Source organism: Heloderma suspectum, chromosome 7 (assembly GCF_057233095.1).
Source record: "Heloderma suspectum isolate Gila_16-S chromosome 7, 16-S_ref, whole genome shotgun sequence".
Classification (NCBI taxonomy): Eukaryota; Metazoa; Chordata; class Lepidosauria; order Squamata; family Helodermatidae; genus Heloderma; species Heloderma suspectum.
In genome coordinates, this window is record NC_139464.1 from 77438106 (window position 1) to 77450514 (window position 12409).

Below are 12409 nucleotides of genomic sequence, written 5' to 3' on the forward strand. Positions count from 1 at the left end.
CTGTGGGCCACATGGAGTAATGAGTGGTACATCAGGGGCCACATGTTGCTGGTGGGCATGGCCAGGGCTGGTGTCCCCCCACCCCATTCTCTCCTCCTTTCTCGTACACACAGACAGCTTTCTCCCCACTCTCAAACTCACAGCCTTCCCTTCCCCTTCCCCTCACTCTCAAACACAGACACAGCTTTCCCTTTCTCACACACTCTCTCAGTCTCTCACGTTCACTCACTCTTCTCCCCAGCATCTCAGCATGCAGGAATGGGGAGGTTTAAACTTCCTCACATTCAGATACCATCATGCATCCCTCCTCCCCACTGACTGGGTTTTTTTCCTAGTGCCAATCAGCTGGGCAGGTGGGGCAGTGCACCAACCTCCCCATTTAATCACAGTACAGGCCAGTCCATTGTGATTGGGACAGGGCGGAAGGTGCTCAGGGAGAGTAATCCCCACGTTTTCCTCTCCCAACTTAATCGCTCTCTGGCCAATCCACCAAACGGTTGTTAGGTGAGCTGGCTAGAGCATGATTGGACTTGGAAGGAAAGAACGTCAGAAGGGACATTCCCATGTGCCTCCTCCCCATCACAATCCTGTTCCTCTCAACCTGAACAGCTGAGCAATGGGCTTCCAGGGAGGGAGGGAATTCAGGGGTTTGAGTGTATGAGACAGCTGTTGCATTAAAAAAAATGTAGTGCCTGAATAAAGTGCAATCCCTGCTCAGTTTTTCAAAGTTTGAATGCCATTGCTGTGAACAGGGTTGTTTGGGGCAGACAGGCAGGTGCCTGCTGGGCTTGCTGGTCAGGTTGCTGGTGCTGGTTTTTGTTATGTTGCATTTTGCCTGTTTTGTCTCAATACTTTTGTACAATGGCTTATTTGCCATTGGTATGATACTGTTTTGGATCTGATCGTCATGCTACTTTGATATCCAACCATTTAAAAACCTGTGCATGAGTAGTGCACCTGAACTAGTTTATGAAACTACACTTTTTGGTGATGCATACAAGACCAGACAACATAAAGTATAATACAAAATTAGTTTTTACAGTAGGAGAAAAATAAGACAGCTGCTCAGATTTAGTGGTAGCACTGTTTACCATATACTGAAAGTGTGCTTTCATTCTATTTGATCCTTACTTAGCAACTTCTTGAATTATTTCCTAAGCAGCAAAGATATGCAACTTGATTACATCGAACCACTAGCACTTCAAGGAGTAGATGGCCTTTGAGGTCCCTTCCAACTTGATGATTCTATGTTTGGAAATGTTAGTTGCTGATATTACTTATGTATTAAACTTTCTGCCTTTGTTTAGTATGGTGCTTATATACACACATCACTAAACATTTTGTCTTAGGCTATGAAAATATGTGCTGCTATTCCAAACACCAGATCAGCTAACCTGGGTCCTAGTTATCTTAATTAAAATATAAATGTTTACATGTTATTTATTGAAAATTAATTATACAAAATCCTAACCTTCTGGACATCACAATAAAAAGGAACAATTAAGTGAATAATGATATGCTTTCTTGTCAGAATCATACAAACAAATCATTCAACGAGTCACTGCTATTCAATCAATTTTGTCAAAAGGCCACTCTGGCCATAGCAAAACATGTAGTTATTTGAAACATTTCTATATCACCCTTCATCAAATCAGATTCCATGGCAATATACAATAAAGTAATGATTTTAAAACCTACTGCAGTAAAATAAAACACTAATATCAAACCACTACAATAAAAGACAGCCAATAAAAATTGCAAAGAGACAGAGATGATACAAATTAGAATGCTTGGGTAAATAAAACTGTTTTAAGCTGGTGCCGAAAAGATGGCAAAGTGGCCTCAGGGAGTTCCTGTTTTTTTTTTTTTTTTTTGGGGGGGGGGGCTGATTCCAAAATCCAGGTCCAACCCACAGACCTAAGGAATCACACATCTCCTTTGTGATTTCATACCTCACTTATGATAAGAAAGGCACCTGGCCTCAGTGGAATGTATTACAAAGCAGGCATTATACACATTATATATATATTTTATTTAACAGGACAAATTATCATAAACCAGACCCAAATAAAATAGATCTTGGCAACCACCTTGGCCTGAAATTCCCGTGTTCACATATAGCCTCTCTAATTTTCCAGACCTTTACAATAAAATTTGCAACCCTCACAGTAGTAGGCTTAGACTTATTTCCCAGGAAATATCTGTTGAGCAGATCATGAGTTATCCTGGGATGTTATCCAGAAAAGGGTTGCAAAAAAGAATTCCAGGGGCAGAGAAGAAAATGAGCATCATCCTCTATAGCCCCTGACCCACATAAACACAACTGTTTCCTGTAGGTAGTTGTTTATATTGCTCCCTGACAGTCTCCAATGCAAGAGTTTGAAGCCTATCAGTTGTAGGAGCCCTCCTGTGGTAAGAACCTGAAATAAGAACCTAAAGTTGATAGGCTTTATCATACCAAGGAGAGATCCTGCTTCCCTGAACACTAGTGCAGTCTTCCTGGAGACTTATTTCACAAATCTTTTGTTTTAAAGTAGACTTAGCTGTAAAAAAACCACACACAAAACAGGCTGCATAAATTGATTTCTAGAAACACTGATTAATAGTTTCCCACATCTTGCATACCCAAGAGTTTGGGTACAGAACATTCTTCTCATGTATCTCCTGCAACAAGGCTTGGGGAGCCCCTAGACCAATTGGGGAACACTTTTTATCTAAAAATTCCCAGGAGAGAAGCCAACACGTCCTGAAAAATTGCAAAATCCCCTTGACGTTCTCTGCCATTTACTTTTACCATAGTCAAGGTGGCTTTTCCAAGATTCAGTTTGTGAAAAGAGAACCGCAAGATTTTTATCTGAACCAAACCCTTTTTGTCCACTTGCCATTTGTGAACTCGTGGTCTATTACAAAAACCCCACACCTGCAACGTATCATAATAGCTTCTCCTGCATACAGTAATGGACAAACCTGTTCAAACACGCATATTAAACCAACCAGGCTCTGTGACAAACAAACAGTATCTGCATAAACTGAACTGAGTCTTCTCTTTAATCCCAACAGCAAAGAACTCATCTCTCAATTTTCATTTATTTTGTATCAATACTCCAAATATTGAAAGCTCCAAATAATATATTCTTGAAGAGATAAGATCAAGAAAGAGAGAAAGCACTGGGGGATGTAGTTAAACAGTAAGGTTAATACTGAAATAAAAATAAGGGGCTATATCCAATGGTGTCAACTCCACTGACAGAAGGCTCTTTGATCCAGCAGAGGCTTCATCAGCAGAAAAGGGTGGTGACTTCTGCCAATCCCCTCTCTCCTTGCAACACCCTGCCCCCACCACACTGTTCTAAAGGGTTCTCCAACCTTCTGAAGCAGATTTGGGGGGCAGGGTGGGCTGCAGGGAGAGTCTGCAAACATTGTCTCCTTCCCAGTTACATTGATGGAAATCTTTGCTGGATCAAAGAGCCTTCCGTCAGCAAGGGAACACCACTGGATACAACCCAAGGTAGCTGAAGGGAAAAGTATGTTCTTATTTTATTTTATTATTTATTATGAATATTTCTATACTGCTATTTTTGCCAAAAGGCCACTAAGATGGTCACACCCAATCTAAAATAAAAGACTCAAACCATGAAAGCAAACATTAATAAAACCATTCAAAACACTTGTGCGCACACAAAAAATTAAGAATAGGGTAAAGAGGTATGTCTTAACATTTCTGAAAGCCAAGGAAGTGGGGGGCCTCTTGTAATTCTGGAGGGAATGCATTCCACAATTGGGAATGATATAGGAGAAAGCCCTTTCCCGTGTGCCAAACGGATCTCTGCAGGTAGTGTCCTCGGAAGGGCTTCTCCTGAAGATCTTAATAACCAGAGGTTTATAAAAAGAAAGCCAGTCCCTTAGATAGCTAGACCATAACAGTTTAGGGCTTCAAAGGATGTAACCAGCACCTTGAATTGAGCCAGGGAAACAACTGGCAACCATTGCAGTTCTTCCAATATTGGTATAATATGATCTCGATACTGTGCACTAGCATACAGCCTAGCTGCCACATTTTGTGCCAACTGAAGCTACAGACACTCTTCACTGTATTCTACATGGAACACATTGCAATAGCCTAGACGTGATGTGATCAAGGCATGAATAACTGTTGCCAAATTAGACCAATTCAAGAAAGGTTTGCGCACAAGCGTTTTGAATGGTTTTATTAATGTTTGCTTTCATGGTTTGAGTCTTTTATTTTAGATTGGGTGTGACCATCTTAGTGGCCTTTTGGCAAAAATAGCAGTATAGAAATATTCATAATAAATAATAAAATAAAATAAGAACATACTTTTCCCTTCAGCTACCTTGGGTTGTATCCAGTGGTGTTCCCTTGCTGACGGAAGGCTCTTTGATCCAGCAAAGATTTCCATCAATGTAACTGGGAAGGAGACAATGTTTGCAGACTCTCCCTGCAGCCCACCCTGCCCCCCACTACATGTAATTGTGCAAATGCACCATCACCACTAGAAAATCCAGGGACTGCACAGATCAAGGAGCATTCCCAAGCTACGAACCCAATCTCTCAGGGGAGTGTAACCCCTTCCAGAACAGGTTGAATTCCAATTCAATCTCTTTCTATGCCAACTGGGTTCACTGAAGTGTGAAACAGCAAATATAAACAGCAACATCAGATGTCAGTGCAATTTGGTCTAAATTGACTGTAGTCACCCAAGATAGATCCTGGAAACACAGGGGAAAGCTCATTAAGTGAACTATGGCATTATCAGGAAAGAAACTGAAAAGAAGGCAGTAAATATCATGATGCACACAAATAAAATCTAGGCCCGTAGCTGGAGTACTGTTTATATAAGTCCAATCTCACAAAAGGCTAGTGAAGCTCAACGCAGTACAGAAAAGCACATGAGTGCAGGAATATCTCCCATACAAACACAGACTTGATAGCAGGGCTGTTTGTTTTGTTTTTTAGTTTAGAAAAAGATGAGAGAGGTCTGTAAGAGTATAAGAGAAGGAAGAAACAAGTATTCACTAGAACTCTGGAGTTACACAATTAATCTGAACTGACTGGGGTTTCAGGATCCACAAAACAAAATATTTTTCCATATGAACGTATGAAATTTGTTGCTACACAACACTGTGGTAGCCACTAGCAGAAATACCTTTTAAAAGGATTGGATTTATGATGGATGGGTCTATAAACAGATATCAAGCATGACAGCTAGAAATGGAATTTCTGTGTTCAGGAGGCTATGCCTCCAATTCTATCAGAGTATGGGGTCAAACGGGGGCTATCACCATCAGGGGCTATTTGTGAAGTTTCCAGAAGCAAGTGGCTGAATACTGTCAAAAACAAAGGTGTAACTTTGGTGGTCTGAGCCAGCAAGCCTCTCGTATTTATATCTTCTCATGTAGAAGAACCGAGGACAGGATGGAACACTGGATTTCTCTTTCCTTAATTGACATAATAGTAATTCGAAGGGTACCTCATGATGGGAAAATTAATATTGAAAGAATACTACATATTCAGAAAGGATATGTAAGGGAAAGAGCAGTAAAACAAATCTATTCACAGGCTCAGAGGTTCAAAAGGAAATGCACTGAACTTCTCTGAAGGAAGGGATGTGGGGAAAAGTAGAACACTTATTTCATAGCTGGTGCTACACTGAAATGAGGGGAAGTAGTAAATAAAATGCTTTCAGCTTATAAGACCAACCCTAAATCATAAAACAGATTTAGATACTGACCACAGAAATACACTTGAAATATTATGGTTTACATGTTTAAGAAAAAAATTGTATCAACAGATATCAAAGGAGATTCTCATTTAATGTAGCTTCATTTTGGTTATTTTTTTTTTAAATTGGATTTATCATCACATTGACCAGGTCTTAGAATTGCAGTGATATCTTAAAGGGCTTTAAGGAAATTCTCTTGCATATGAGAAAATACTTACAAACATGGAGTGTGCAGCTGAATTCCCTCAAGAATATAGTATTGTGGCCCTTGTATACCACTGGTGTTGAATCTTCTTCAGCCTGAGGAGGAAATTCCAATTTGGAGAAGCTCTTGGGGGCCACATTCCAGTGGTAGACAGGGCCAAAGTCAACAGGTGCAGGGCCAAAGTACTAAATACACCAGAATATTTTAGCTTAAAGCTCCTACTGCCAGTAACTATGCCTTACTTCAACCTTTGAGAGAGAGAGAGAGAGAGAGAGAGAGAGTGTGTGTGTGTGTGTGTGTGTGTGTGTGTGTAGTGGGTGGGGGGACTGTACAAAAGCCAGGAAACCACCACACTATTGGTGATTGAGGAAAGGGAGTGGGGCCAGGGGAAGTGGCATAGCCCTCTGGGAAGTCTAGAGGACCATATTTGGCCTGTGGTTCTGCACCCCTATCGTATACCAAGGAAGTCAACGTTGGCTCACTAGTATTGATTTTCATCATTAATCCTGCATTACCTTGTTGAGAAATATTTCTTTTATGTAAAGATGACATACTTCTGCTATGCTGAGATTGGTGAAAGGCATAGGCTTTGCTTCTGTCAGGGGAATAACTTCTGCTGCTGACACTGGAGCCAGATCTGCTGTGTGGAGAATCCCTCCTGCCGACTGGTGATTCCCTGAAGTAAGGTGAATCTCGCTTATGTGGGGATCGATCTCTTGCATAGTGAGGATATACAGGTTTTCGTCGCATGCCATCTCTGATGTCCCTTTAAAGATCACAGTAATAATAAATAAATAAATAAATAAATCAGCTTTAATAGATGTCAAAAATTGGGAAGTACACAATTAGGTATCCAAAGCAAATAATATTTTTCCACTGAACTTTCTTCTCTACAGAAAAGCAAAGTTTATCAGTATCACTGAACAAGAAAGCAACTGAATCAATGTAAACTTGCTCAAATTGAAATATTTCTAAAATCTCCTAATCAGCTCTACCTGCAATATCTAATATTTAGTGGGCTAAGAGGTTTATTCAAATGAAGTGCACAAAGTGGAGGGATTCAGCACAGGAGATAAGATAAAATGCTGAATGGACAGCCTCAGACATAAAACTGTCCACTTAGTAAATCACATCTCAGGGCTTTGGAAAGGTTTTGCTCCACAGTTACATCTACAAGGGCCTAAGAACAGGAATGACAAACATCTTTTAGCCCAGGGCCTGAATTTTAATTTGGGAAGGGTCTTGGGGCTGTATTCCAGGAGTGGGCAGGTCTAAGGACACAGTAGGCACAACCAGATGTAATTTGTACCAATGTGGACATTTTCCAGCAAAACATACAAAGCACAGTTCAATTCTAGGCATGCCTACTCAGAGGTAAGGCTCTAGAATTTTATTTGATTTTAAAGGAGGAAGTTTTTTCATAATAAATAATGAACTTCATACTCATGGATATTTTCATATTTTGTGTTTCTTTATCTGACCATATGGCTAAATGGCAATATGCTAAAGCAGAACATTATTTGACATAGCTTGGTGTGGCTTTGTTAGCTAGTCACAGGGCATTCTGATTTTTCTCTTCTAGAAACACAGTTCTTTGGGAAGGAACTTGACAAGCTCTCATTTGTTTTATATTATGTTATGTTTTAAAATGACAATCAATTTAAAAACAATTAAAGCAAAACTCTAACAAACAGAAGATCTAATGGCCAAAATTAAAGCTGCACCTGCATGTTATACGAAAGTAGAGGAAAAAGTCATACAACAATCATGAGCAAAGTTCAAAACCATGAAGACTCTCATAAAGTTAACAAGTGTGGAAACTGACACCAACTAGATCTAGATTAGGAATGTCCATACCAGCCGGGAATTACATAAACGGGAATTGAAGAGCTTTCACATGCTCACCCGGCTTTTACGACCATTATATTGCCATGCAATAAAGGGAAAATATTTTAAGTAAACTGAAACACAGGTTATTCTACTGCTTTTTGTAAGTATATGCTTTAAGAGCATGACCTGCAGAGAGCCACACACAGATACAGCAGCTGAATTAAAGGTAAATGGAGAAAAAGAGCCCTCTAGTGTACACTGAGTAGAGGACCTTATTTGCATTACATTTCTGAAGGAATGTAGCTAACAGTGTACACAATTGAACAGCTTTGAACAAGCACCACAGGTTCAAAAATATTTGTACCAGTTTACCAACATACAACCTTGTCTTTCTAGAATGTATCCTAGCATTCATGTATCCTAAATTTAAAACGAACACATTTATACGCTTAGAAACACATATTTCTGGCTTGTAAACCACTTCACTGGGTGAATGCCTACACCATGTTCTACAAAAAAAAGAGGGGAAAAAGATTAGTTTGCAGTCTCTTCCTATCTCCATCTTAAGACTGTGACTAAATGCAGACTTTATGGCTTCAACATCAAACCAGCATCCCCCACCCCCACCATTTTGTTTAACATCTAGCCTTATGAAGCATTCTAAAGAACTCAAAAGCTGAAGTTATTATTTTGTGACATCTGAGTTGATCCTAACAAAGCTATTTCCCAACAGTGGAAATTGGCATTTTTCTAATGTATCAGTATAGCTTCCTCTGTTTTTGTATTACCTCCCACATGCTTTTTCTCCTTTTCACCAGCTCCAGCTAAAAATACATTTCCCAAAGTTTTCAACTCTTAGGGCTGTTTTACAGATTAATTTTTATGGTACATACAAAACATATACTGTGGTGGGAACCTATGACCCTCCAGATGTTCTTCGACACCAACTCCTCTTACCCCATCAAACAGCAATACATAAATGTGTGCCAAAAACATTTCCAGCCACATGCATCTTGGGCAGGGGAGATTAATGGCAGTGTGTTCCTGCCACGTATACAGGTGGTAACAAACATACATTTGCCATTGCGTAACATGTAAAATGGCCCTTAATATATCATATTTCAGTATGAAAAGTTTCTCCAATTAACTATTTAGAGGGCCCACAAGCAGAAGGGGCTGAATGGCTGTTAATACCACAGAAGGTTAAGACTTTCCCTCTACACTAGATTTTTCTACACAAACCACATGAATCAAACTAATCTACACAATAGGATATTAAACCTGACATCAAACCCTAGAAGAATGTGCAACACAAAAGAAGAAAAAAGGTGCAGTACTCAGATGTGCTGAAATACAGAAAATATGATTGGCAAGTGATTTACCAATTTGAGGGCTATGGCCACCATTATAGACTGTCAATGTAGACCAGAAACAGGAAGGTAAGTCCTTGGCTGGACGAAGATTCCTCATCCTACCAGTCTCCATCAGCAGTGGTGGTACTAGTAGCTGTCAGGAGGGCACTGCTACTGCCAAGACAGGTAGGGAGACAAAGCCTGATGACACTGCCCACACTGCTAATTTCTCATGTGCCACCAAGGAAGCCCAGCTGGACTAACCTAAGCCCAGCTATGTGCAACTTCTGCTTAGCCTCCTTCCACCACAGATTTGATTTGTTAGTTCAAATTCATCTCATATCTTCCATTGCCTTCTTTGGTTTTTCAAATCCAGACCACGAGGGTTGAGCTACCACCACACACAGAGATAGAGAAGAAAGGTGAAGTCTGGTGCCATTGCTAACAGTCCCAACCTCTCGTGTCCCTATACACATCATACTACTACAGTGATGGGAGGAGCTACACTTGACAGTTTGCCCTTGTAGGAACTGTTTTAGAGTGGGATCTGACAACTCTATGTCCCCTTGGCTCTTTGGCTCACAGTCCTCCAGCTTCCAAAACACCCTTTCTCTGTACACATCTCTCCCTTGCATTCCTAGAACTTCTTTGGGTTGCTACTTTCTATCTGACAGGGCCTATATACCTTTAAAAGTTATATGACAGGCAGAAATAGCAGCTAGTTGTCCCCAGCAGCAGGATGCAGTAAAGGGAGAAGCATGCCATTTACAGAGAGGGGTGGAGCGGCAGCAACCCTAGCTGTATATAGGATTGTCCCTAGCCCCCACCTTGACTTTTGGCTCCTTTCTTCAATTCCATGCCTTCACCAACCATTACTTGCACAAAATTCCCTAATTTCTTCTTGTTTGGTCCTGCTTCCTTTAGCCACCCTGACTTCCAGCTGGCACCTTTCAGTGCTCAGCACTTTTTTTCTCCTCTGTTAACTGCTGACATACAGCGTCTTCTGTCCCTAATTCACATGCTTTTTCCCCCTTCACACTCCCAACAGTGTGAAGTGTGTATCCAATAGGGGCTGTGTATGTGCAGCCAGCCAGCCTGGCACCAGTCCATACATGCCCAGCCTCACCTGCTCAGGTCTGCACGCAGCTGCAATATAGCACTTCCAAGGGCAAGCCCCGACATGAACGAAAACTCTGGTTTCTGGACCTGGACTGGTGGGGCTGGCTGCACACAGACCCGGGCCCAGTGGGCGGGCTGCGCACACACAGCCCCTGTTGGATACTATAACAACTTCTATAGGACTATTTTTCCATAAGCATACTTAGCATGAAAAAACATGGCTTTCCATTGGACCAAATGGAAAATGATACCTTATCAAATGCAATATAAAATATTGCCTGCATTTATGGGTTATTTTCTTGATATGAGGGACTACTTAAAGATGCTAAAGCCTAATTTATTAGATCATACTGAAATGTAGCCTTAGTGCAGACATTCTTAAAACCTGGAATGTCTGAAATGAACAAAGTAAAATATTTTTTGAAAATGAAATGCTAGAAACCAGAAGCTTGCATTATCAACTATAGGCAGACACTAGGAGCAGAGAGTACCAAGAAAGAATTAAAAGAAACTTAACTCTGGGTTTTTATTAGCATACTTCTGACACTCCAGATTTCTACATGATTGCTCAGCTAGACGATATGAAGCTGACAGCCATCACATCTGGTAAAGCTATCCCAAGTATTTGCTAGGCCCTGTAGTTTTGCACCCACATGTCATGGTCAATTGAAAAAGTCTGGCACTGTCTTGGTTTGCATTTGCCTTCTCAGAATCATTGACTAACCTTCCAAAGACTAATGAAAGCAACAAGTTCAAACAAATAAAGTTCAAGTATTGCAAGCAACAAATAAAGTTCAAACACCTGAGATCTTCCTGGAACCACAATTTTTACAAAATTTAGAATGCATGCTTGTGAATCCAGTGGCAAATGGGTATTTAATACTTCTTGGATCACCACTGTAATAAGCCTCCAAAATTTATAAGCTGTTACACAGGACCTCAACCTATAACAATAACACCCATGTCCAAATTATAGATTTTTGGAATTTTCCAGGATGTGAGATGCTATTGCATCATTATTTCATAGTACTTCCCTCTTAAATTTAAGTTGTGAATGGAGACTCTTTTGTGAAAAGAAAAATCTTTTCCCTGCTGTCTCATACATTTTGAGACTATGCATTCAATTATAAATAAAATATATTAACTTTGGGGAGGTATGTGTGGAATCTTATTAAAGCGCACAACTGTTTTTTCGAACTGGTTTTTTCCTCCTAAGTTTTCGGTCAATGAGCAGAAGGATCCCTTCTATGAATGAAGCAATAACTCAAAATCCAAGCCATTATGTTTTCTCTTCTGTAAATACAGAAAATATTTAAAGGACAACATGTAGTCCATCCATCTTAGCAACAAATTCTTCTTTGGAACACTCAAAACAGCTCTCAATACCAGACCTAGACAACACTCTACTAACCAAAGTAGTTACTCCTTGGTGCATCTCTAGAAACACAGCATCAACAAGAGCAGAAAACAAGATCTAGATAGCATACCCTGGGTAGAAATCAAGCTGGCATGAATCCAGGAATCCTATTCCAAGTAAGTGTCCTTGGTCCAAGAAAGCAGTTGCCCCTTCAACTTTGTGTGCCAGCTCAATCCCTGCTTGAATAAATCTTTTGTTTTAATGTTAATCCCCCCTGCCACCACGCAAGAGCACTACTTTTCCAACATAACTAGCTAAATTCTACCCCAAACCCTTCTACAGATAAGCAAGTTTTTGCCTATGCCATGACAGTTTTAAGAGTCTCTAAACCAAAACAGATAGTACAGAAAATGCAAAAAGGAACAAAGTAAATGGTTACAACCTTTTACTCTATTGCCACTAAAGTAAACCTTTACATCCTTAAAGACATGGAATAGACCCTAACAATAAATTCAGACACTGCGACAATATGCAAAAGATGCCAACACAGGTGTAGGTTTCCTGAACACTAAAACCTTTCTTCTTTTGCATATACATGTGCACAGACACACAAAAGAGTTCCTTTTCTCAAAAGATTTCAGACAGTAAAAACTTATCCAAGACCTGTTAAGCTACTCATCTGATGAGAAACCAGGCTAATCTGCGTGGTAGTAAATCACATAATGGCATTTATTAGCAACCCTTCCCCCAAAGATCCTAATCAGCTCCATCCAGATTTCTCTGTGCTAAGACCATACTATACTGT

General features: G+C 40.2%; 1 protein-coding gene across 17 annotated transcripts in view; it reads right to left on the bottom strand.

Moving 5' to 3' along the window:
* PPHLN1 (periphilin 1) overlaps nucleotides 1-12409 on the bottom strand; it is a 72340-nt gene that overhangs the window by 36490 nt on the left and 23441 nt on the right. For 10 of the 17 annotated variants that reach the window (XR_014784422.1, XR_014784421.1, XM_084810693.1 and 7 more), the window contains one exon: nucleotides 6462-6712. Coding sequence is in view for 15 of the 17 variants with exons in the window: in XM_084810693.1 (XP_084666819.1) it covers nucleotides 6462-6712 (251 nt within the window). In the remaining 2 variants the exon portion in view is untranslated. Of the gene's footprint in view, nucleotides 1-5959; nucleotides 6042-6461; nucleotides 6713-12409 lie in introns of all 17 variants that reach the window. The other 7 variants (XM_084810695.1, XM_084810694.1, XM_084810691.1 and 4 more) reach the window with 3 other exon arrangements.